At 42.1% G+C, this 27,863-nt stretch overlaps 1 protein-coding gene across 4 annotated transcripts; it reads left to right on the plus strand.

Annotated features, from left to right (window-relative positions):
- The first annotated feature begins 1,098 nt into the window (after positions 1-1,098).
- On the plus strand, positions 1,099-26,764 carry LOC135170737 (zygotic gap protein knirps-like). Of its 4 annotated transcripts, none has more exons than XM_064136789.1 (5): positions 1,099-1,314; positions 7,399-7,659; positions 7,898-8,005; positions 15,327-15,404; positions 24,922-26,764. In XM_064136789.1, exons 3-5 carry the CDS (start codon positions 7,955-7,957, stop codon positions 26,074-26,076), a joined length of 1,284 nt encoding a protein of 427 aa, XP_063992859.1. In that variant the 5' UTR covers positions 1,099-1,314; positions 7,399-7,659; positions 7,898-7,954; the 3' UTR covers positions 26,077-26,764. The 4 variants fall into 4 exon arrangements, with proteins under 4 accessions (XP_063992859.1, XP_063992858.1, XP_063992860.1 ...); XM_064136788.1 differs by having other exon boundaries at positions 7,399-7,654; XM_064136790.1 differs by lacking the exon at positions 1,099-1,314 and adding an exon at positions 1,346-1,454 and having other exon boundaries at positions 7,399-7,654.
- The last annotated feature ends 1,099 nt before the right edge of the window (positions 26,765-27,863 follow it).

Consider the following 27,863-nt stretch of genomic DNA (forward strand, 5'->3'; position numbering starts at 1 on the left):
TGTTTGACCGGCAATTATGTCCCTCGACGATGGGCTCAATTCACGGAGGGAAATATTCAGTAGAAATTACGGAAAGACCTGGAGACTCTTTAAAACACGTCATAAACCTTGTCGAGGGATTTTCGAAAATAAACCGAAGAGTTGTGTTCTAATTTTCCGATAAACATTGTTTGTAATCCATTTATTAACAGGTCAGGACAATTTTACCGCTCACACTGGATAATTTCGGTAGTTCACCCTCTCAGAGGGATGCCCTCATTATTATCAATATATCGATTGGTCTCTTACTTAATGAGCTGTTATGACAACAACTTTGCCAGGTTATGGTTTTCGGAAACCTCTCGTGACCTATTGATCTACTCTACTCACATGTTATCAAACACTTAGGCCATTACCCCTGTCATGGTGGGGAGCAGGAGGGAAAGGAGGAATGGGGAAAAATCGATACTGTCAGCTAGTTCCGATCGCCGAAGGGCACTTTGCAATTTTGTTATTTTTCCATTGCACATTCACTGAAATACTTTTATTCCTCGTGACGATTACAGTCAATGGAACGCATTTTATCCCCAAACACAGTTACATGATCGCCTGCGGTTGAAGGATGCTACCAACAATTCTCGCCGTGCGAACAATACCACCGAAAGCCACAAATCTGACCACCGAAAATACCCGGGACACTCGGGACTCGATAAATCTGCGCACCGTTTAACACAACATACCACTGTCTCCGTCGCAACCATTGGGCCCACAGTGGTGTGTACATTTTTTCCAATATGTCCACGCGTGGGGAAATGAATAGCTTTACGGCTGGCTGGGCATATTCAAAGCCACCAGTTTATTCGTTGACACACTAGTCATAATATTGGGGGAGTCACATCGTGCGACTTTTTGAGAGAATTTTTTTTTTCTGCGCTTTTGATATGACGTGTCGCAGATGGCGAGATGTTCCGTTCCGAGAAGTGGCTTTCAGATTCGGTTTATTGGGGATGGATAAATGTGGTGTTATTATATTTGGATATTTAGGGGTTTTGTGTTGGGTCTGAAAGGAGTGGAAATTGATGGTATCGTCTTGGATCGGTCCCGGGAAAAATCCAAGTCCCAGTCTCGCGTTGATCGGAGCTGGGAAAGGAGCCGGGTCTCCTAGTTTTTCGAATATTCCAATTGAGGCCTCAGTGACTTCGAGATTTTTCAACTCAGAAGGATCTGGCTGGCCTTAAAATACGGGTGATATCACCAGGTCGTCGCCCATAGAGCTGACTCGATTTCGACAAAGTGGGTCCTCATGCGGACGGCCAGAAATTCATGGAATATACGGTAATGCGAGATGACCTGTTCGATTTTTCATGAAATGAATAGCAAAAATTAATTTCATACTCTTCTGAGTGTTTGTGCTTCAAAATGAAAAATATTTTTGTGGAGGAGAATTTTTATTACGTTAAATAACCCATTTTTCAGTAAGTAAAACAAAAAAAAAACACTGTAGAATAAAATTAATATCCATTTGTCAGCATAGGATCAACACAATTCCTGAAATACCTTCTCAGTGCCAATTATGGGGCGCTGTAGGAGGTGAAGGAAATGACAAAACAGAAAAGGGGAAAATTCATTTGCTGGAAATAACGTGCATCGATGACATTTCCAAAATTTACGATCGATTCTGGGTCTTTTCAGGCGCTCTCCGTTGGATGCGGTCACCCACAATTCAGTCAAGTGCGATATACCGTATCGTAAATTAACGTGGTTTTGCAGGGCACCGTAGGTGGCCTTACCGAGGTACATTTGTGCTCCTGCCCGGTTCAGGGTACCTCCTCCAATTTTTTCCTGGGTTTCTCATCACGAAAGGGTTGCCCAGAAGCTGGGTGTTGCACGGAGGCTCAGGAGAAGGACACTTTGTGGTGATGGGTGTGGTAGGTCGTGAGGACACTAACAGACAATAGTCTTGAGACTGCCAGATGTTCGGCTGGCCATTTATTTTTTTTTCTATTTCATTTATAAATAAAATAAATGGTCCTGCGACAAATGGCGATTTTTTTATGAAGGCTTCACGTTCGATGAGATTTGGTGGTCTCCATCACGAGATAGGAAAATTTTCACTGGAACCTTTTTTATGGAGCGAATTGAGAGCTACAAAAAATGTTATAACAAAATTTCTTCTATCTCTCATAGATTCAGAGGTATTGCCCAAAAACTCGGCTCAGAGTTGAGCCAGATTATCTCGTTTCCCTTCGCTACTAAATTATCCTCCAGTTCAATTCTCCAATTAAATAATTGATAGAATTAATTACAAACAAATGTCCTATGAATCGATATCAATTCCAATCACCGTAGAGTAATTATTCGTCTTCGAGATCGACTTGAGATTTGGAAACTATCGTTTTGTCTCGTTTCGTCTTTGTCATTGTTCCGGAATCGATAGAAAAAATTCAGTTTGTATTTACCTCTCACGCCCGGCTCTGGAGAAGGCAATTGTTGACGGTATAACAGTGGGCCAGAAGATCTTAACCCCAGGATTAAAGCCTAATCCATAGTCTACACGTGCACCGCCCACTCAACGAGAGTTTCCGACGCTTTGGTCCGTTCCGCATTGCAACGAATCCATTTAAATTCGGCTTAAGCACCCGCAGCGCGCCCTCTCCCAGTACTTTTTCAAATAGATCAGGTACAGGGGCCTGTTTGGGCCCCGTACACAGTGGATTTGCGCGCATGAGCGATACTCCTGATACGATACGATTGGCTGACAGGTTGTTGGATGGTTAATGTACCAATTCCTTTGTTTTTTATCATTTGTGGTTGACAGCGTTGCTCGTCTGTTCCTCCTCTTAATTTACAATCGCAGAGACATCTGGGCCCTGTGGATTAGTCAGGGAGAGGATGAGGGCTGGAGTTTAGATGGCTGTTAACCAGATTGCTGGTTACGGTTTGGAAGATAAGTCGTGCTTATATATTATCTTTTGGCGGATGCTTTGTTCAGTGATTCTTCGATGATTGATCAATCGCAGTGAGAGAGAACGGAAAATGTGGAAAAACACAGCGAAAATTTTTTTTTGACGACCTAATTATCGATTTGACGTTCAGAGGTGCCTTTGGAAGATAACAAATTAGATTGAATTAAAAGGGATTATTTAATTCAATTTTTTCATCAATAAACACCCGTTAATATATAATATAATATAATATAATTTCAATTAATAAATATCGAGGGATTCGTCTTCGAATAAATTTTTCTAAACAATGAAGGAGATGATTAATCGAATGGACTGGAGTTGGAGTGATTCATGAAGACGATAATTTCGTTAATTACGGGGTAATTAATATTCGTTTGAGCTGGGGAATTGTAAAATAATAATTAATCCTGTTGGATGGCAATGACGATCATCAGGAATGTCATGCTATTTAATTACCCAACATCTCCCCCAAATTCCCACTTACGAATCCAACTGGTTTACTTTATTTTTCCCGCGAACAAGAGAGGTATTTAAAAATAATCTCACGAATGCATGTGGGCGGCCCTGCTGCACCGAATGAGGCCGCGAAAACCTTACCGATCAGCGGTGATATTAAATTCCGTGGGGACAAAGTGGTTGCTTGGTAGTCAACGCAATATTCTACCAGTAAGATATCGCATTTCATTTCCCTTAAGTATTTTTATTGTTTATTTTTTGTAACTAAGAAACCCGGCGTTTTCATTGAAACCGAGAAATTAAGTTTCTGGAGGCGATCGTAAGATACTTCGGGTCATTTCCGGATCATGACACGCGTGAACAATTAAACAATTGTGGGAGGACTTTGCACTAAAATTGTAACAATCGAAGAGGAAATTGAAGCAAAAAAAACTGGCAAAACGAATTTTTTAAAATTTGTTTTTGATTTGTTTTTTTTTATTTTGGGTGAAGCGTTTTGAGGTTTAAACGGTTTTCCCCAACTTTTGTTTAATATAACGCATTGTTTATCATATAATTCTGCTAAATGTGTTCTAATATCGGTGCGCGCACCCCGAATGTCTACAAATTGACTTTGCAATGTCATATAATTTTTTTTCCAATAAAAAATCGTCTTCAGGTTCTTAATAAATTATGAATCGAAGCTCTGCCACTGGGAAATGACTCGCAAACAAATTTTTCGACGACGACTCGTCAATCCACCTCATTTAAAATCCCCATTAAGGCCCTTGGTATTCATACCCCGAATGCTCATATCCCGTCACACATGTTTATACCCCATGGGCCAAGGGGAGGGGGGGATTGAAACTGAAAACGAACTGTGACCGATTGGAATCACAGAGGAAAACCACGAGATTTAAGTAGCCGTCATCGACATCTGTCGATTCGTCCCGGGTTCTCACAGAAACCCCGCGGTTTTTCGGTCTCTTTAGCAAGCGATTTTTCAAACAGTCGATGTCTCTCCTCTCGTTTTGGACCCGTTTTTTTTTGGTGCTTCAGCTCGGTAGCCAACAGCTCCGTAGGCAAACGTGTAAATAATTGATGAATAACCACTAACGAGAGTCTAGTGCAGAGTCACGAATCGTCTTCCTTTCTCTTTCAGTGTCAACCGTATCAAATTGTCAGTCATATTTCAGGGCTAATATAGGAGTGGATTGCACAGGGTTTGCAGTGGGGTTCTATTAATCACTCGGGTTGAGGTGAATGGAGGACATCAAATGTGACATAACTCTTTTAGAATGTCATGTTATTGGATGATTGTGACGATGGGTTCATTCTTATGTGGATCATACGGTTGATAACGATCAGATGTGAATTATCAATTATCACCAAAGAGATCTTCAATGATTCTTCTCAATATTTATGGAAGACGCAGACAATAATTCCAACTCAACCCCTAAATCATCGACCCCCTTTCGTCAAATGTCCTACCACATTTCGCTTCGTAATTACAATCAAAATCCCCAGTGTTTACTAACCCTTTCCTTCCGCGTAAAAATCCAGAAAAAAATCCTCCACAAACCCCCACCCCAAACCTCACCCCTTACCCCAAACCCCTACCCTCACAATCCCCACCACTAATGGGATTAAACCAAAGATTTAACGTCATTTCAAAGACGAAATCTAGTCGTCAAGAAACCAAAAAGTCGTTAGTAGTCGGAAAGGAGGCCATCACACCGTGCGGTCCACTGGTACATTTAAACCTCCTTGAGTCCTCGGGGATGATGCTCTGCATTTCTTTTGAGTGGCCCCGGGACACTTTTCGTGGCACTGACAAATGCGAAATTCTCTCTGCGCACTCATCGGCCTCTTTCTTTTTCAATTTTTAGTTTCTCAGTCTGTCCTGACTTCCAACGTCTCTCTCCATCCCTCTCGTGCATAGCAGTGAGTTCGGGTGAACTGATGGAGGTGCCCTCCCTCTATTCACCCCTCTCCCCTCCCTACCCCTTCGTCGCCCCGTGTTCGCCCATTCGTTTAAAAGGAGAGAGGGGTCAGAGAAAAGAAAAGTGTTGGTGAATGGCCACTCGAGCGGTCCGAGCGTGTCCAAAGGATGTTTGCCCACAAAACGGTCGCCCAGATACTCGCCAAGGGTCACCCAACAGAGGTGGTCTACCCTCAGATTTATTTTACAATTGTCTTTTTTTTTTCTCGACACCTTTCACCCCTTCTCATGCCACTCGATATCAGCGTAATCGGATATATAGTATATTATATACTATATATCACATATTATATATCATATATTCGTGTAATATAATATTTCTCTATATATATATAATAATAATGATATAATATTATATATAATATGTTATGTTGAATACGTATGGAATGAATTGAGCAGCGATAATCACTTTAGTGAATAATAAATATATTACGAATTGCAACAATAAATACAGATACACTTGGAGCGTCTTATTTGGCTCGTGAAGGTGGTGGTGAGATGAGATAGTCCTGAAAAAAAAATTATGAGGACTCTCAATGGGAGCATCGGGTGTGTGGAATGCAGGTTGCACAACGTGCTACTCCCAGACTCCGATTTCGGTTTTTATGAGTCCTAAATCCTCGGCAGCGAGTTGTGTCTCTGCAGCATGAATTTATGAGTGTTTTCCTGGGGGGAGGGGTTCTGCGGGTGCTGGAGATATTATGGCGTCGTTTTTTGGGAGATAAGGAGACTGAGGGAAGTCAATAATAATAATTAACGCGGTGAATGTATTATTTTGATTTTGGAAAATGTTGTGGCAATTTTTTTTTTGGTGGGGACAACAATGTTTTTCTGGTGTCCAATGCGACCTTGTGCGCGGGTCTTGGTGTGGAAATACGTAGGGAAAAAAATCGTTTACGATTTATCATCGCGTCGTCTTCCAGTTGGCTGAACAAAGCAAAAGAATCAGTTCATATTTTTGGATATGTAGGGACTTTATGTTGGTAACGAGTCCATATTAGCCCCATCTGCCTCCTCGAATGCGCTTCTGCATGAGTGAATGGGTACAGTTGAAGCCAACAAATATCACCTTTAGTCCCCCGACGGCGTACCTCCTCTGCACTGCATTCATGTCTTGGTGAAAAAAAAAATGAAAACATGAGAGAAATAAAACGATACATAGATCCGGATTATCTACAGCCAATTGATCACGAATCCAAACGCGCCTCTAGTGTTTGTCACGCGGGCTCCTTGGAACCCATCACATAACTTCTACTTTTTTTATAAAGTGGAATGAAAAGTGATAAATCAATGGGCATTTGAAACATATTCTTTATTAAGACCTTTGATTTATTGTTATTAAACGCTAATAGGAAATTGTAGAGATAAAATGAAAATTAAATGTCGTTAAAGAGTTCAAAAACCAGTTTTATGTATCTCTTTGAAATACCAAAGCCCAATATTCTTCGTTAATTTATAGCCACCTTTTGCCTTGAGCGCATTTCGAAATTATTTTTATTCCATCTAAGGCCTCATATCGGAAGAATTATTTCACTCGAAAATGTCTTTCGAAATTCTCAAATCGTGAAGTTGAATAAAAAATAATCGTTAATTGCTTCGGGCAATCGATTATCTCAAGTTTATTATTTATTTTAATTCGGGGAGAGACAAATCATAAGCACGAATCAAATTTTTTTGGAGAAATCTGAAGAATTTGCTGGATGAAAGTACAGGGAGAAAATTATTTGGGGATTTTCAAAAATGGATGGATGAAATTTAATTAGTCGTCAATTTATTTTGAATTTTTTATGAGGAAATTTCAACTACAAATCGAGGAATTTTAATCACTTGATTCTAATATTCTTCTTGTCTCGCGCGAAAATTGAAATGTTCAGTAAAATTGGGCCCATTAGCTTAAGGGACAAATTAATATTTAAGTGACTATTTTTTACCAATAAAATATTCCATCAGAGAATCCTAATAAAATACCAATCAGTTCAGAAAATTCAATTTAATTTCAATTCACGTTCATTACAGATCTGAGTCCCATATCACTAACTGGGACCCAAATGTTTAGGAGACAACGAAGAGGGCAGAATATTATTTAGGAGTACACGAATCCTAAAATCGAGGCCCCAATCGTTAAAGGAGTCATTCAACCCTTGTACTTAATTTCGAGATCGGCTCCGAGGCCTGAACGAAGACTAAAGGAGGGTATTGAGGCCCAGTGGGGGCAGAAAGGGCAGCTGAGGCGCTTAGGACGGCCCCACATTGATTACGAAAGCCTGAAAGAGTTGGGTATTTGATATTTATCAATTGTTTCTGTTGTAATAACTTTTAAATAATAATACAGATTAATCCAGAAATGAGGGGATTTTATGGGCAGGGGTTGTCATAGCCGGATTATTAGGTCCGTTATCCCGGATGAACTTCTTAATTTCCGGATTCCTGACCTAATGGCAGTTTTTAATCCCGCCCAGGTACGCGGCAGGGGTTGTAAAGCAAGAAAATATATTAACAATAATTTTAATTACAGACGCAACGCTCACATCCAAAAATCAAATTGAATAATAATAATAGATCGATAAAAAAAATGTTTAAAGTAGGAGGTCCTGTCAAAGTCTATCATCTGCGGACTTTAAAGGTAAGAATATAAATATCATTATGTAGGGTATGGGGTGAAATAGGGGTGGAAACGATTGCAAAATCGGAATGATAAAATGACGCGTCAAAATATTGGGAACCAAAATCAATGAATCGATTCGGGAAAACAAAGGGGTGTGGAACTACAGAAGAGACTTTTAGGGAAAGTCCATGAAAATATTGAAAGGGGAGGGACTATAATCGTAACAAAGACATTTCCCTAAGGGCTGATCCTTCTCCTGCGAAAGCTCCTTCGTAAAACCGAGGGAGATCGGCACAAAAATCGGTTCAAGAGCTTCGCATCAACCCCTCGACTTCTGGAATCACCTCGAATCGACTTACCCCTTGACAACCGATTTCACCCCGACGTTTTCCAGTCCCTGAAAAACGTGTCCAGACGGTGTCGAGTCAATCCGTTGGCGGGTGGTTCGGTGGACTCCAGGATTATTCGATCGAGAACACCGATCCATCTGGGCTCATCCTACGTCTCCCCAGATATCAAAAAATCCACCCCTGGTCGGAGTCAGCGGTATCCCCCGTTGGTGGGGCAATACGGGGAGTGTCATAGTTCGATTCCCCATCGCCGATTGGTCGTTCTGCCGATCGTCTCGTGGCAATTCGCCGAGTGTCTACGAGGCGTGCCGGTATAGGCGGTACCGGTTTACCCCACCAGCAAAAAACCGCTTCAACCCGGTGCCCCTGAGTGTTACCTTAGTCCAGACGAACAGGTCGCCGTACACGAAGAGCCTCTAGTCCTCTCCCGTCCATCGACGTGGCCGCACCTCGGTGTCCCCTGCGTGCCCGCCACTGTCGTGTATCAGCTGTTGAAATAAATAAATAAATAAATAAACAATTAGTTTAGAGGATTATCGAACTGTCGATACAGCGGTAGTCGCCAGGATCCGTGTCCACTACCGATCAATTCCGCGGATCCGCTGACGATCGGGTGTCGTCAGTGAAGTTTAATACCACGTGATATCGGTTGTAAAAATATCGTTGAGTTTTTGGGAAACGACATTTGTTGGAGGAGTGGTGGAACTGTAGCGGAAGTGCTGTCAACCGAGGTTATGTGATTTGTGATTATTTTGTTAAGAGACTGTTATCGTTGAGTCTCCGGTGAATTCCGAACGATTGCGGAATTTCGGAAATTTTTAAGGTGAGTGATACGATGATTTCAATGCGTCTGGCGACCAGTCCGGGCGTTAAAGTCTCCGATTATTTTCGGCGCTGGGGGAATTCCTTCGGGGAATGATGTTTCAGGGGGTGGGAGATGATAATAATCGAGTACGGGGGGTTGGGAGAATTTTTATAACGCGGGGGGTGCGATATTTTGATATTTGAGGCGGTTTTGGGAGGAGCAGTGAATTGGGTCAGCATTTGGTCAGCCCTTAGACTGATGAGTTTTGGGGTTTCGTCGACGGTTTTTCGATTATTTTTGTTATCGTGTGAAGATTGAAATCGATGGGGGTTTCAAATTTTTTTGTGCCGAAGTTCTGACGTTTTTGAACTGCGTCAATGGGATTTTTCGGTCCCAAACACATGGGAAAATGTTTATAAATAGATTTTAGGACGAGAACTGGGGAAAAACCGATATTTGAACTTCGCTCGCCGTTCCCGATTCCGTCTCGCGATTTTTTCCTGTGCTCTCCCTCATCCGGAATGAAAATGAAGTCTCGCTGTCTTCAGGAAAAAAAAATTGAAATGACTTCGGATGTCTTCGGTGTTTTATTGCGAAATTTCCGAGGGTTCGCATTGAGTTTCACACACGTGCACTCGCGGAATGAAAACATTAAATGTGCCCCGGCGGTCTCTGTTGCTATAATATTTGCGTCTTGCCATTCGGGGGATGAAGGGTCGACCCTTTTCCCGAGGGTCTGGATTTGTCTCGTGTGAAACGTTACAATTATTATGCATATGACAATGGGTTCTTGCGTGTCAAAATATATTTATTGCAGTTGTGCTTTTTTTCCTTCGTCGCCGGGGAGGGATTCGTTTTGTCTCGTGGTTCAAGGGCTTTGTTCATTGGGCATAAGTTGGTCAGATACGAGTCAAAAACGAGGCTGTGGTATGTCGGTGTATTGTGAGGACCCTTGTGAGTTTTTCGTACCCTTATTATCGGAGTCATCTACCTCGCAAGGTGATTGCTTGGGGTTGTTTTATTGGTTTTTTTCATCTTTCCCTTTTCAGGGGGAGAGGGGGGTATTTGCATATTTTGGGTGGATTATGGTGGTCAGAGTGTGCGTTTTGGCGGAGATATTTTAAAGGAAAATGATTTCAGGGGTTGAAAGTTTCGATAAAAATGACGGACAGAAGCATTTATTTATTATATACGACATTTGTTTTCCAATTTTTAATTGAAAAACAAATTTGTTTCCTCGTCAATGTATTTTTTTTATCAGGAATCGACGAAGAAAAGCTCATTCAAATTTTTTCTTTCGACTATTTATTGCAGAATAAAATTTCCAAACTCCCATCGAATGAAAGGGCCCAAAAGCCGCGATAAAATAATTTTCTCACGATTAAAATAAATCATTAAACCCGCAATAAATTCCTAAAACTACTCGTCCCAGTTAAATCCATCTCTCAACATCTTCAGCTCCCGGAAATCCACAAATTTTTTATTCCCCAACGTCTGAATCTCCCACGAAATAATATTTTTTCTAAAATCCCGGGAATTTGTATTTAATGGCATCCATATAATTTAGGACACAGATTTTATTGATCTTCTCTTAACTATCGCAGAAGTTAATTGACCATATCGTTGCATTGGCTATTTACGACACGATAATATCCCTTATCACAAACGGAAACAGTGCAAAAACACCTTGACCTAACGGTTTTCGTAATCTCTTTTGAGTGGAGCCCTTATCAGTTTTATCGTTTACATGTCCCAGGAGACACACGCGACTGCCACGAGGAAACTTACGAGTAGTTTTTTTATTCATCACTTCTCTCGTAGATAATGGGGAGTAATCGTGAATGACACGATGAGGAAAAAGAAAAAAATAATCAAAATAAAAATAACAAAACGATTGAGATGAATTCATTTGTGCGATCGTAGTCGTGGAAACGCCGTGGGAAATATTTCATTTTCAATCATTGTGGGAATGTGATATTCCCCCCCGTGACGCGGAAACGTTCTAATTATAGGTATTACCCAACTTCCCGAGAAACGATTTACATCTAACATGATTCTTCCTTCTGCTCCAGTAACTCGAGATTTAATTAGATGATTTTTCTCGGGTTTTATTTTTCATTTGCAATGTCAGTCATTGAGGTGTCACTTGTCTAATTGATTTTCCCATTCTTTTCCTCTATTTTTCACGACTCCTTATCCTGAGTGAATTGTTAATTAATTAAAACACCGGCTTTTCATTATCGTTTTAAACAATCCACAAAAGGTTCGTTTACATTGAAAAAATGATTTTTTATCGTACGTAAAAATTCGATCCCACCGAGTAAAATATTCTCAATAATTCCTAAATAAACAATCAATAATTTTTATCAATCTCCCCAGATATTTTATATTTCCCCATTTTTTATTTTCCAATAAATCCTTCCCGAGAAAAATTATCGCCCCATTATGATTGGTCTCGGCCTCTTGAACCACATATGTAACATCTGGCGATCGAATTTAAAACACGAAAGGGCAGAGCGAATTGCAACGAAGACGTTAGAATTCCCAGACACGTGTAGAGTTGAATAAAAAAAATAAAAAAAAAAATAAAAGGAGAAAGGGTTGATGTACGAGATGCCTTGGAATTCAAATGTGCAATGCATACTTCTGTTAAAAATCGAATCGGTCACGGGCTCGAGGAGTCGAACAATGTCGCCCTGGAAATACACTTTTGGCCAGTCTCTATTATTATTCCAACTTTTTACGGTGCCCCCCCCCCTCTCTCTCCCCCTATTTTTGGCCCGAGACGAAGCTAAACTGACGCGATAAATGATCCTCGGTGGAAAGTTATTAATTGTCTCTCGCATTCGGCTTCTGGGTTTTGATTTTTTATCTCTCTCTCTCTTTGAGACACTTTTTTTCATTGTCGATCGCGAAAACATTAACCCGAGGAGGCCGACCCTTGACACTCACGGGAGAATCATTTTTCAAGGACCCTCAGGGCCCAGGAGACGCGGCCTTTGTGAGAATTGGAATCCTGGCGGTGCCATCAGTCAGGACAATCGTTAAAAAGTTATTCGGATCGGACAAATTTTTGGGGGAGGAAATACTTTCGGGAGATTCTCGGAATCGTTGGGGGAAGCGAGGGATGAATGCGATTTAGGGCAGATTTGAGTTTCGATTTGAGTTTGAGAGGAATTTGTTTGGAAATTTGAGGAGAGAATTTTTGGGGATTTTGTTGGGGGCAGTACTGGAATTTTTTTGGCCAATTTTTGATTTTATGTGAATTTTCAAAAGAAAATTGATCTGGAAATTTCATCTCCATTCGATTTACCCCCGAAACTCTCCATAAAACCCGATAAAAATGTCGGAATCGACTTAAAAAAAAATCTGAAAAAATTCTCCAACATTCCAAATCCATCTCTCCCCCACTATCAACAATTTGATCTTCCAGATTCATAAATTAATCATAAAAAACCGGGAATCCGTCAATTAGTCATCGGCTCCACTCGAAGAATCCGGAGACTCCCTTACCCCCATGAACTCCCAGTGGGGAAGTGACAAAAGTCAGGTAAAAGAAAGGGGTTAACTGAAAGAGTTGAAGCACCAGGGTCCTTGTGCTAAAAAAAACTCAAGGGCTGCGAAGGGGGTAAACGTCGCCCTCTCGAATTTAATGGTGCGTAAACTAGACTAGGGTCGCAGCGTCCCTTTACAACATCTTCTTCGTTCTCGTTTTTTCGCTCAGTGTGTCCAAAAGTCACCGGATTGCACTAGGGCCCAGTGACAATGGGGGCCCCTGGGTTCGGTGAAAAAGGGCCCCACCTTGGGCCCGACTTCCTGACTCCATCGGTGACATGTTCCCGGTCGGTGTCGGAATTTTCGGGGCACGCGCGTCGCCTCGACTTCATTAACGTGCAAGTGTCGGCAAATATTGACGCTTAAATAACTAGGGTAGAGCGGTTAATCCTCGCTATATGTAGGGCAACCTCGTCCTTGTACTTCACATAATTGTGCGGTGAAAAAAAAAAATTCTGAGCCTCGAATTGAGACGTTCTGAGGAGCCGTTGGGGGCAGCAAACTTTTCGTCTGCGGAATATCCTCGGGCTGTCACCCTTCCCCCCAATTTATTTCATCAACAAAATTAATTCCCAACAATATCCAAACGTCCCCCACTCCCCCGAGACCCAAAAATCCTCTCAACTATTTTTGAATTCCACTCCTAGTTCCACTCGCAACTCCAAAATTAACGAGCGACGTCTCCATGTTCTCCTGCCCCGGGCAATTTACGTGCCTCGTAATGCGAATTTTCAGTTGTCGAAGGGAACCGTGAGATTACCAGAAACTCCATAAAATACCCGTAGGGTAAAAACGTGGTCTGCATTCATTCCCCTCAAAAAAGTGACAAGAATTGAGTCGCTCGGTCGGGATTTCGCGGAAGTAACGAGTAGCGATGGACAATCAAAAAGTGGAGCGAACCTCATCAGTGAGAGGGTAAAGGGCGTGATGGTTAACTGGGACTTGATACAAATGACAAAAAAAAAACATGGGGTATTTTCTCAGCGTTAACGAAGCCCCAGTGGACATATGGACGGGTGTTATACGACCGAGCGAGAGTCATGGGTTTTAACGTAATTATCCCGGAGTCGGGACGAGCGCGAGCGAGAGAGAGAGAGAGAGAGCTCTAATTACCCGAAGGCGAATTCTCGTTAAAATACCCCAGTGAGTAAAAACATCATCCCTCCTTTTGTTGAACGCTTGGCAGCCGTAAAATAGCGGATTTGTGCTGTCACAATTGCTCATTTCCGTCTTCAGTCCTTAAATGTCTCATCTGTTCGAAAATATCAATTTTGGTTTATTGATTTATTCGGTGGCAATCGACTGAGAATTTTTATTATACATTAAATATGTATATAAATGTATATATGTATGTATATATACGTCATCTCATTTTATTTATCGATTTATAATTTATTTTCCTGTCCACCAATTATTTACTGCCAATTAAAATCAAAATTATTGGATTAAACCCGATAAATTCACTTCAAACATTATTCTAATATTGCAAAAAAAATTAAAGATGTTGCTAAAAGTATTTTATCGCTAACTATCATCCTGCAAAACTCAGAACCATTTTTTTCCTCGAATTAACAAATACTGGGCTATTTTTCCATTTAAACGAACGCATCGTCAGTACAAAAATTCAATTAAAAATACTTCCAATGGAATTTTGGAAATTGGGAAAACCGTTAAGGCGATGGTGTTCTAAATCAGACGTCGGTGAACCCTGGGATCTCCAGTCCGATGAAGAATGCAGAAGACGTGAACAAAAGGAAATGAAAAATAATGGAGAAATGAAGGAGAAGAGGCGCCGAGAGGACTCGTAAAGTCACAAGAGTAGTGTATGCCGATGGTTTATCAGATTGTGGCCTAATTTTATTCCAGTTTACTCGGGAAGAAAAAAATAAATGGGTCCGGGGACGTATATGAGTGTAGATGAGGCCCGGCCTGGTGGGCCTCAGGGCCCGGGATGGAGGGGGGGCTTAGGGGGCATGAAGAGAGGATCGCCGTCCGGCAGATGGCACCGGGCGGGTAGATAGCGCTGATTTATGGAACAGTATCGTCCGGAGAACGAGTTTCCGTTCGAACTCCTCTTCGTCGGGCTCTGACGGAGTGAAAATGACGGTTTTTTTTTTACACCGAAGTCGCAGTGTTTTGGAAATGGAAATTTGGGATTTTTTGCCGCGCAGAATCACCTGCGCGTGTTCCATAATTGATTACGATTATGACATTTACCTTGAGAAGGACATGAAGGGCAAAACTAGTGCCCTAGGGTCGGCCAAATCGGGCGCTGGCGGTGGGAGAATTTTTGATGGTTTGCAATTGTTGGAAAAATGATGGGAAAAATTAGGAAAAATCGGAGACGAAACTGCGGTTGGAATTTTTGAAAATAGAGTATATTAACGTAAAATCGAGGTTGAATTTTAAAGGGGAAGGTGCAGAAAACCGGTTGCTCCCCCGCCTGTTGTATCATTCCTCATTCTCTTTTTTTATTTCCATCGGTTACTTCTATTTTCAATCCTCTGCTTTTATTATCGCGGCCATTTCTCTCTCCCTTTTTTCGACGGCCCATCGACCTTGAGAATTTTTGGGGAACTGCCACTGTATAATAATCAGACCCGAAATAATGTAGTTTATGTAATTACAGATGAATCAACAGTGCAAGGTCTGCGGCGAGCCCGCTGCTGGGTTCCACTTTGGGGCGTTTACCTGCGAGGGATGCAAGGTAAATTAATATTTTTATTTTTCATATTTTTACGGAGAAGATTACCGACGGCAAGAGATGGTGGAACAATTATCGATCGATATCGCGACAAAAGAGAGAAAAAACAGCACAATTTCTCGGATAAAAACAATTAATTTTTGAAGGAATTAATTGTAGATCGAGATAAATTTATTTAGATCGTTGAGCTGCTGGCAGCTGTTACATTTTCGTCGTTTTCTCAGGACTATTTCAAAATTTTCATACTCCGAAAATATGTACCCCCACTATCAATAACAAAAGTGGAGCTAAAAACTATTTTAAAATATTTTTTCTGCAATATTTTCCTCGAAAAATTTCCCCAAAATAATTACTTTTCCGAAAAATCAGTACTTCACCCTCTAATGAACCCAATAAAAATCAGATAACATTAATTACGTCTCCCACAAATGCCTCATTCCCCCAGTAGCTCCATTCACCACAAAAAAGCTGTTACATTAATTATCCCATATTAATCACGACTCGTCCACCGAAATGTGCGAAAGCCCGTGGAGAAAACCTTCTGGCGTCCGTTTCGAATCAGTAAGTGGACGGCGCACCTAATCGATTACCCCCGATGTCCCCTCACATCCACCATATGAATATTAAATCGAGACCTCCATATGAATTATTTCCATTGAGTACTGATCGAAAGGGCAGCAAAGTGCATCCCGTCTTCCGCTATCTTGTAACCGCGGCAAAATGTGATGATTTATGTCGTAAGCCACTGACAATAATTACCGATTCTCTTGCCAACTGTAGGTACAATCCTAAATCTCGGGGTAACGTGTTTTCGTTGTAACAAAAGCACATTTGCCTCGAGTTACAAGTTCCTATTCGTGGGTACAGTTTTTTTTTTACTGGGGCTTTATCTCCTTTTCTATTGCACCGCGTGCACTTTCACGAATCCTTTCACCGTGACTTCGTCGGTTCAGTTGTAATGAGTTGCGACGGGAAATGGTCCATATCGCGAGATATTCATGAGAGCTTGCGAGAGGTTATTCCGGATGTGAAGAAGATTTTTTTGTGCGGAAACGTCTGGGAGTTAATTTTTGAAAAACATGAGAAAAAAATTTTTTTACGTCTTAAATATAATATATAATACATAATATATTATATATCATACACGATATATAGTATATATGATATATTTCCCTATCATTAACAAAAAAAATCAGAATAAAAAAACCCGTCGACATTTGATCGATCAATTTCAATGCGAGACTCGCAAAATGTCGAAATCCCCCATCGAATACCGAACGAGAAAGATTCGATTATACTCGCAAAATTAGAATACATCACGCAGAGGGTCACACACGTGGCTCGGCAAAAACGATTAGACCAACACACCACCAACAACCGAATAAAAATCAAATATATTTTATTTGCAAAAGAATCGTCTCTTATTAGCATACTAACGACCGAATTCTCCAGGTCTTCTCTCCCCCGTCTGCTCTTCTTCGTCTTCTCTCGTCCATAATTCGTTCAGCATCAAATTTCGTGACCCCGTGTGGACGGCATCCACCGTGTATTCACACAGGGTTAAACCAAAGGCACATGAATTACTAAAATTCCACCGGATTTCGTGATATGCCAATGAAAAAGAGAGAATAAAACCGAAATATAAGGATGAACGAAATTCACAAAATTGGTGAAGATACGGGATGATGAGCGTGAGTCAAAGGAGTGGCCGGGGCCAGTAAAAAAAAAATGAGGATCCGTATGAATATTAACGCGATTTCTCTCCCATGTTCCTTTTAGTAGTTCGTTGCACCGGGAGAAGAAAAAAAAATCCGTTTACCTCGTTTGTAATGAGGGAGGGAGGGGGTGAGGGGGCACAACAAGTTGGAGAAAAAATTCGGGTCGAGTGGAGGCCCAATATGATGCAAATAATGTACTCATCCATTGTCTCTGGGGAATTCAATGGCTCTTGGGAGTCCGACAAATTTATGCCACTGACCATTGTGAGAAATTCAACTTGAAAAACCTTACATTAGTCATGTGTAAATATTTTGCACACTTGGGCGTATGTAGGGGCTATTTATGCATTGAATGGTGGCGCCATTCTCAAGTGGAGGGAATTCAAAATGGGGTTTAATTATTGGAAATTATTTGGGTAATTAATTTGGAAATTTCGGGGTAAAATCAGGGGATGTGAGTTTAGGGCGATATGGAAGGCGATATAATATATAAAAAAAATATATATATATCATATACTATATATATATTATGTATAATATATTCTGCATATGATACATTATATATATTATATATTACCTATAATAAATCCCCCCGGAAATCGATCTGTACCAAAAACGATCCGATAAATTTCCATTTTTTTGATGTTTTCGTCCGGAAAATTTCCCTCGGAAAAATTGCTTTCGGTTGCCGGTGAAACCAAAACTGTTCCAAGAGCATCTCATTTCCATTTCTCGTAAAACTATCACCAGACAATTAACGCTAGCATCTCTCCACCGCGTTATTTCCATCGAATCGTGAAAGGCACTTTAGAATAGCTGTCACCACTTCCGCATGACTCCCCCATGACCCCCCCGCCATCCCCCTTTCCCCATTGACCCTATAACTCCGGTGCAACAGGTGAAACCTCTCAAAACGATAAAATCCGAGCCGAGGGATTCGACCTGCAATAGTTGTCCTCGTCGGTCGTAGAAGCGATTAGTACCATCGTAAAGCAACAAGTATTTCCAATGTGTATACATGGTTTGTACACGTGCGTGCATTACTCCATCCCCATGTACATGTATTTCTTTCGAGTTATGTACAGGCGACGATTATACAGCTTACTATAATTGCCCACAATTCGGATGCCGGGTAAAATTCCAACCGTTGACGTTTTACCTGGTTATTGCACTCGTCGAGATGTCGTCGGGACACGCGGTGAAGAGAATTAAATGCAGTAAAGTCTGGTTGTCTCTGGTATTTTGATTGTTCTGTTATGAAATTCCGAGATTTTCAGAGTTGAATGGACCATGTGAATGAGATAAAGAAATTTTAGTTGAATTTTTTCTGGTTATTTCTGGGATATTTCTAGGGGAATCGGTCGGAGGGTTTTTTTATTTGAATTTCGCGCGGTTGGTGTCAGCCCAATTTCGATGGTTTTGAGGGGCGATGGGAGTGCGCGGGGTCTGGGTTCGGTTGGAATTATGGGGGTCGGGGTCGATTATCGATTACGGAAGGGGCTGGGGAAATTAAATGGCGGAATCGTCATTTTTACCGGCGGACAACCGACGCGTTTCGGTTTTCCCAGTTCTCGTACTCCGAAAAATGTCTCTTTACATATTTAGTATAATAAATAAATATACTCACTCACTATTTCAAAATCTAAAATACGTTGTATCCACTCGCAGTTTGTTACATAGCAGGTGTTTGTGTATTCTGCGGTGAGATTCACGAACTGCGAATACTCGGAAGCGCGAGGGGAAATACCATATTCCCGATGAGGAGACAGAAAAGTTACAAGGGGATGAGTATGTGTGGTTGCTCGTGTTGTGTATAAATATAAAATCTCGAGCTGACCCCGGGGAGGAAACCGCGAACCACAGATCGCGCCCATAAGCGAGCGATTTACGATCGTTTCTTTTTTTTTTTCTTTTCTGTCTTTCTCTTTTCACTTTTGCAACGTACATGGGAATATTCTCTCCACTCCTATTTGCTTCGTTGTATATTTTTGGCGAGTGGGGACAGAGGGGGGGAGGTGGGGGGGACCACTCTGAGTGATGCTGAGGTGTACAGGACTACACCTACGGATGAACTCGCCGTATGTGGGCCAAAGCATTTCTCGAGAGACGACATTTCTGGGTTCCATACAGTTTCGTTGGTTCAGCCATTTACGATTGCCTTTACGAGATCATAAATTATGGATCTCCAGCACCATCAGGAGGATCACGCATCGGGAACGAATAATATCCGTTGTTTCGTGATATTTTGTCACTGCGAGAGAGAGAAAAAAAAGAAAAAAATACTTTTGTCGTAACGTTGTTAATATATTCTGGTTAATAAACCGGTAATTTGCTACTGAGTGGTATTTCTGCGATGAGACTGTGTGCGAACGCGCTGTGATCGAAATTTCGTCGCCGGTGAAGCGATGCCGGGGGGGCCGAGCCCCCCGCGTCGGTCGGAGGGGCGCGCGAAGGATTTGCGTTTTAGGAAACGTAGAATTTCAGGAATTTGTCATTCCTTTTGCGAGAAATCCTTCGTTTTGCTCCAGGAATTCCGCATTACGAGCGGAATAGCCTCACAAGTCTCACCTTGTCATGAAGAAATTCAAATTCCCCCACAGAATCTTCAGTTTATATTTCTATACTCATGATTCATGTAATCACAGCATGACTCCGACATGTAACACAATTTTGCAATTTATTTCCTTTAAAAACTGGCGCGTGTGTTTCGTGTATTAGTATCGACCAGGAACGCGAATCGAATTCGCTAATTTTATTGCGTGCGTCCTAATTTTCATCGAACGAAGTGCCTTCGACGTTCGAGTACACCGTGAATTACCACATCGCATTATATTGGGCGAAGAGAGGAGCCGATGGTGCCCTTGATCGGGCGACACTTGGCATTCAGTTGGAATCACGATTATTTACTTTGTCATGAGAATTGCGACACTCGAGGGGGAATCAAAACTGGGTTACATTTGCTCACAATCTTTACGACATTTTGATGGCGTTTTTATGAAATAAATGTTTTACGATATTTTTGCCGTCTTAATTCGCGCCCCAAGGCAAAAATCATCAATTAGAGATCAGCCACAATCTCGAGTGGGCCCTCATTAATTCCCGAAATGACCCCCAGACGATTAAAATAATCCTCAATCAACGAATTATCGATTTCCGATCAATGCCATTATTTTTCAAAATATTTAATCAAGACAATTATTCCTTCGTAAATTCCTCCTGCCACATTCTCTCCCCTATCATCCCTCGAATCTCCCCGGCAATAAAAAATCCCCGATCTCTTGAGACTCACCTGAAATGTGAATCGATAAGTCGTCCCGTCAATCCCCGTCGCAACGAATGCCCGGACGTACCAATGGGCCGATCAACTTCTCCACCGATACCGCAGTACGTGTATTACCCCCGATCCTAGACACAATTTTCCCGAGAAACTGATGCAAGCAAATCGCCCAGGAGACAAATTCTCCTCTCCCTTATCAGTCCATCCTTTCTCCCTCTCACTTTTCCCTTCGCCTTTCGCGCGTGGGAGAGAGAGAGGAGACGGCATTCGCTGGAAAAAGAGAGGCAGTTGAGGAAGAGGAGAAAAAAAAAATTGTTGACGTACGATCCTGCCGTCGAGGTCTTGCCATAACGGTTGGAATCTACGGAAACTACTGGGCACCCGAGGCCTCGCCATGTGTACACCATCCCCCTCACTCCCCCCTATGGTGATGGAAAACTATGTGAGTACCGGCGCAGTCAATCGACAATCGCAAAGTCCTATGTTTTCTAAAGTATACCCCCAAGACGTGCGGTAGATTCCTATTTGGCAAATTCATGGGGCTTTGACTTTCATTGGCCGGGTAGTTTAACATTTGGAATATAGAAGAGACGAATGGGATGGGAAGGGTGAACTCAAAATTTTTTTTTACCCAAATATGTGTTGATCGATAATTTTTTATGCGCCTTAAAGATTTTTTTTAATGAGACGGTCTTGTGACGTCAGCTCACCGGAGGTGGGAGTATTCGGGTGGCGCCATCAGGCGGTTTTTTGGAACTAGGAGAGACTAGAAGTGTTCTATTTCATGCCCTCAAAAGGAGAACTGTTGAGGCTTTTTAATGAATTTCTAAAATTGATTGTGAAATAATTTAGTCCGGGGAGTAATTAAGAAATTAATGAGTTCATTATTGAATAGATTGATCCATGGTTTTCTCATCTCCGCAATTGTCGTCATATCTCAGAGTTTATCTCTCAGATCAGGATGACTAGACTCAGCAGTTTCCATTCTCACATGATTCATCGTTTGATCTCATTTCCAGATAATTCGATGAGTTTTCTTCCTCGATGGGCATTCCATCTGGGATGACTCGTCTCACTGGACCGGACACCAATAAAACCCGGGAGAGATTCAGGGAAATGTATATGTTTTTGTCTCTCTCTCTCTCTCTTTCACGAAATGGACTGTCTCTTCACCTTCCTTTCCATATTTCTTCCTTTCTTCTCTCTTTTTTTTTGGCAAATACCCAACGGTTAAATGGAACGCACGGGCTCTCTCGTGGGTCGGACCTTGAGGCCTGAACTCTCTGCGTGCGTGTTAGGAATGTGAAATGTATCACTCTCGTTTTCCTTAAGCGTTCGATGAGGTTTCTGTATCTCTTTCGTGGAAAGGATTCTTCGGTGAATTATAATCTCCGTGAGTTTTATTTTTAACAACTGCATAATGTCCACTCATTTTATTTTTTTTCCACTACTTAAGAGTTTCCTTACCATTTGCCATTTCATTCCATAAAGATAACAGCGAAAATAAAGTGAATGAAATTACGCTTATTTAGTTAAGCTAAACGCATTGAAACGAGGGGTAAAATGCGATGATTTAAATTAGGGATTAGAGACTCAAACCTTCGCACTGAAAATTAATTAATTAATTCCTTCTGACAATTATTATTTCCCGTAAGAAATTAATTTTTTATGATTTATGATTATGATCAGTCGATGATGTTCCTGAAGATCTCTGACACCTCATAACGTTCCACCCCGGGAAATCCCCGAAATCCCCACCTCCAATGGCACCACTGGCCATGGTCCCCTCGTCTCATCGCCGACAGGTGGCTATGGGAACCGCACATTGCGCATGCGACCTGATCGTATGATGGCGGGTCATGTACCTAGAGAAGCCAAGCGAGGTTATCCCGGCGACGCGCGACACGAGACCCTCTCACCCGGTCTGAGACAGGCAGACATGACCACCACACACAGCAACCAGTCCGAGTCAGCCACAGCCACGATAAGAAATGGAAAATAATCTGAAAAATGGCGGGAAAAAAAAAACAAAAAAAAAATTCCCGACTCTTAGAAGCGTCTCTCCGGGCTTGTTTACTCGCGCGCTCGCGCGCCAACAGTTCAGGCACTGGGTACAGTGCGCCTGGACAGGCCATTTCACATTCCCACGTCCTTAATATAGATTGTTGATACACGAGTAGACGGTTCAACGCACACACGGATACATATTCAGTGTTGGCGATTCATGGGTCGGCGGGTATATAACAGCGGTTAAGGGGGAGGTGGGAGGGCGACGAAGGAAAGGTGAAATGGACCTAGGTGGGTGGGATAGTCTCACGGCACAGGTGATGGTATATAAAACTACTTCTCTCTTCGAGGGAACGTGTGCTTCATAACTGGAAAACTTGATCTTTCAGGTCTTCTTCGGTTGCGACTAGAGGAGAGTAATATACTTAATGCAATGGGTTTTTAACGCCTCTGAGTCATCTTCGGGTATTGGATGAGGGAGGAATCATCATCGGGGCTTCGACCGGATGATTTTGCGATTATTTACCTGCGGAAAAACCAATCTTGCGTCGAACTAGACCCGATCGTTACCCCGCAACCGATTCTTTTCCCGCGGAAGTTGAGATTTTGACCGCCTCCTGAGGCATTACCCCCAGTAGAGCAGCTAATGATCAGACGCATCAATAAAATTATCAATCATCAATCTCCAATGATTCACATGCGTACAATAAAACATTTGCAGACGTCACTGACCAAAAATTCCCAAAAAAATCATCGTTCCATCTACATAATCACTCATCTAATTAAGTTACCGATCGTCGCTGCGAAATTCCTTGGAATTCCCCCCCATGTGCCCCTAATACGTCCACATACTTCAAGCTTAACACATAAAATTGAATATTTACCTCCGCACTACTTCCACATTATCGAATTACCTGGCAGACCTGCAACATCGTAAAAGTCGTTGTACATTCGTTCAATAACGAAACTTCCAATTGATCACCGAGCGATACATTTCCAATCTCCTCACAATATATAAGGCTCTGAGTAAATAGCACCGGGATTCCGGGCGTGCCAACGGACAGAGGATAATCCCTCCATTAGTCTGTCGGCGTGCGACAAATCTGTCGCACGCGTCCGCCCGAAATGGTCTTTTCATCCAACGGCAACAGTCTTGCAAATCCATATTCCCGGTCTACAATCAGGGGAATGAGGCAACTGACGTAGCGAACCTGCTCGTAAAATCCTTATGCGAGTGTCGAAATTTCGCAATGTCCACAGCTAATTTCTCTCGAGTTAATACGATTGCGCTTGGCCTCCCCCTTCCCTTCATCCCCCTCCCCCACTAGCGTCAATTAATTAAAATTACATCTGACCTCGGTAATTTCCATCAAACAGCTGAACGGAATAACCGCACGATAGCCTCTTTCACACAGTAGCAATGACAGCCGGTGTATGCGGATCATCATCTCCAAGTTTCCACTGTCCATGTTGCCATTCGCATTTGCCGGTTCTACCCCAACGATCTGTGAGATTGCTACTGTAAGATTACAAAGCCAGTCTTGGGTTATACCCCACCAGCATTCAGTGTAACCGTACCAAATGTAAGATCTTTCCAAGTGCGATTCATTTTCATCTCGGTCATTCCCTCTTCGTCTTCCTCCGGGCGACAAACTGGCAGATATTATACATAATGTGTCAGCATCGTTGTGGCATCAGCACCGAGAAGTGCACACAGTATTTTATGATTACTCATATGTGTGTGAGTGCGGTTGGAATACAGTCACTGCAATGACTCGTCATTTTCACGTCAGACCGGACGAAATGCTGCCGTGAGAATAATTTCCTGGTGCCCTGTACACCATGAGAAATGACAAGATGAGCTAACCTGAATGTCCACCCGCAATCACCAGGACAGCTTCAGTTGACCTGGAAAATTTTTCCTCTTGTACACGGAATAAAAAGCCGTTAGGTCATAGCAGTTGGTCCCACCCACCTGCATCACCTGAATCATCACCACCAGGTGTTGATTCCGAATCTGTCACGAATGAGGGGAACATCATTCATCTGAATGTTGGCGTGTCGATGGGAGAAAATTATTGTTGGAATTGGATTGATACGAAGTGGGTCGTAAATAACATCTCGATGAATTCAAGTTCAAGGAGCTTCTTCGAATTTGCCTATCCCCTGTGGGGGGTTTCTCTCCACATCGAGGCAGTTTTATCGTCGGCCGACAATCGTTTAACTTTACGATCGACCACGCCGGTATTTGCTGGCTCACCCCTCTCTCATTTTCTCCAGGACCTCTTTCGAGTCGGTTATTCTCTATCTCGTGGGTACATTTGCAAATGGACCTAGATGCTAATTCCCATGACGCGTTTGGTATTAAGAATCTTTTAATCCGATGATGATAACTTTGGGATTTGACCCTGAAAGAGCATTTGTTTCTCGACTGGGAGAGATATCAATAGTATCTAATCGTTATTTATTTCCATCTCAACCGGAGACTTAACCACTGTATCGGCTTTTTCTGTTGCAGTCATTTTTCGGTAGGACCTACAACAACCTCGGGAGTATATCAGAATGCAAGAACGGCGGTGTATGTGTCATCAACAAGAAGAACCGGACGGCATGTAAAGCCTGCAGATTACGCAAATGCCTGATGGTTGGCATGTCAAAGTCGGGCTCACGGTACGGTAGACGATCAAATTGGTTCAAGATTCACTGTCTTCTTCAGGAACAAACCAATGGCAGTCAGGGTGGCAGCCCCTCCGGTTTTGGTGCTGGCTTTCTTCCCGGTTTTCTTCCGCCATCTCACTCATCGCCGAGTGTCTTCAAAGACAAAGATCGTGCATCACCGAGTCAGGAAGATCTAGCACTACAATCACACTTGCTTCACGTTGCAATGCTGAAACAGGAGCGCGAACGAGGCAATAAGTCACCACATCCAGACGATGTTGCACTGCAAAATCAGCTGAGGTTACTGGCATGGCAGAAGGAGCGCGAACGGGAAAGATCCGGTCACCAACAACAACATCAACCTGGCACCCCACCGAGAGACAGTACACCACCGCCATTCAGCTACAAGCACCCAACGACCTCACCAATGTTTCCCGTGAACTTTGCACCCGAGAAAATGATTACTCTACCATCAAGTCCACCAGAGGTCTTCCGGCCGTTTCTACCTGTGTACAATGGTAGAACAGCGGATACACCCAGTGATTCTGGTGCATCATCACCAGATGGTAATGATCACGATGAGTCCCGAAGTAATTCAGCACTGAGTTTCTTCAAGGTAGCATCACCAACACTGTCAGAACGTGAATATCCACCGAGGAAGATCAATGCCACTGTCACATTGACAACTGGGTATCATCCGCATCACAGTCTTGGGTTGATTTATCCACCACCTGGTCTTGTCACACCAGCAGCATCACAACACTCACCCCGTGGTGGTGATCTCCTACTCGTCAGCCCAAGTCCTGGTGGTCTGGCTGTCGAACAGGACGAGCCCATCGACCTCAGCATCAGGTCGACCAGAAGTTCACCGAGACCTAGTAGAAGTCCAGTTCAGAATACGGAAACGCGAACTGAGAGCAGGGACAACGTCACCGAGGAGACAACAGCCAAAAGTAAACCTCTTGATCTTACTTGTGGTGTCAAGAGGCCAGCGGAACTACCACTATCACTGTGAATATTCAGACGTTTTTTTTCATTAACGTCTGTCAACATTTTTTTGTGAGATTCCTGACGAAAATGGCTGGGCCTGGGTTCAGCAGAAAATTGTGTTCAATTTGTACATAATCTATTATTCAAATCGCAACGACAATTAATTTATTATTGAGTAGTTAGATGAGAGAGTTTTATTTTGTATGTTTTATTATTATATTTTTTGTCCCGCTCTTCCCTTTTATCTTTATCAGCTGTCCTTCTAACTACACTATTGTGTCATACAATATGACACTCCACACCCGAATCATAAAATAATAAAAGAGGCAGATGCTAAAGTGCCTTAATATATATTTATATAAATAAATTTCCCTGATCATGCGATTGATCGATTGGCGAGAATTTCCCTATAAATATTCGGAAATTCTCGAGTCTCTGTACACATTAGACAATCAAGACTTAGTGTTAAGGACATTACAGCCAGTAACATTGGGCACTACATTATTTTCATCTCCATAAAACAAAAATTCATCAACAAATATATCCCTAGCGTATAAAAAAAATATCAATTTGTAAATAGGGAAATCCCCGAAAGTGTATCGCCCCAAGAGAATGAAAACTTTTATATTCTTGTACATAATAGGTTGTAAGAGGTGATGATGAGGCCAGTAAGCGACGAAATAAAAAGAAGTGGAAATCTTTTTTTTTCTCAATGTACAAGTCCACCTGTGTTCATTTATTACCCAACCTGTGTTCGGTATCGCCATGAATTGCAGAAGCGCAAAGGCGTAACGTGTATTGGAACCGTACGCGTAAGTTGTTCTCTCTGATCTTTAGATTTTTTAAAAAGATATATTTACGACTGTGCGTTAATCCTAAATGCTTGGGAGATGGGGGGGGGGGCAAGACGGTTTTCTACACACGGGGGAATCACTTACCTGGCCTATAAATCATGCCGGAGGAGGCTCTGGTGCATGAGAAAAGTGTGTACACAGGGAGAAAACTACCGTAGGCGATATTCCCTGGTGCAACGGCGACCTTAGACCTTTTACCGATAGAGAGGGCTGAGGACTTTTTGCGGGGTTTAGGTTATGATTCAGTTGAGGTGGCAGATATGAATAAAAAAAAATGTTGACGTCATTCAAGACGATTGAAGCGGATGGAATTTTTCAAATGTTTGTAATTAAACGTGAAATATTTTTCATCAGTTGCTCGGGATATTTTCGGGTTTTTTACGACGAATGAATTAATTGAATTGAGTAATTGCGGTATTTAATTGAGGGTCGAAAATTCCGCAGTGAGGAGTTGTTAAAAATATTGTTTTTCAGGAGCGTTTGGATTTTCTAGTTGATTTTTATCTACGTGGAATACCAACGAGATGATGCTCTCCGGGGAAAACTGGGGACCATTAATCAATACCACCAGGAAGGGGATTGCAAAATCATCGAGTTAAGGATACCTGTCGTGAGATCGTGATGCTTGACCTTGGTGGGTACATTCTTGGATTGTGGAGTGTTATTTTTAGCGGAATGCATCATTTGGGTGAACAAACAAATGGAGGTAATTGTTAACAGATCGAGATTCTCGTTCATCAGGTTTTTCCGTTGCATAAAAGTTCGTACGATTCACCTGAACAATTTTTTCCTGCCCATTTTCAAAAACAATCTTTCCCACTAAATTGTCCACCAACATAAACAATCCATCCATTTTATAACACTAAAATATTTTATAAAATTATTCAATAATTGCGGCCATATTTTTTCAAACGACAAACATCAGAATGAAAAATCGAGGAAGTGCATCGTTGGCACG

Source organism: Diachasmimorpha longicaudata, chromosome 18 (genome assembly GCF_034640455.1).
Source record: "Diachasmimorpha longicaudata isolate KC_UGA_2023 chromosome 18, iyDiaLong2, whole genome shotgun sequence".
Lineage (NCBI taxonomy): Eukaryota > Metazoa > Arthropoda > Insecta > Hymenoptera > Braconidae > Diachasmimorpha > Diachasmimorpha longicaudata.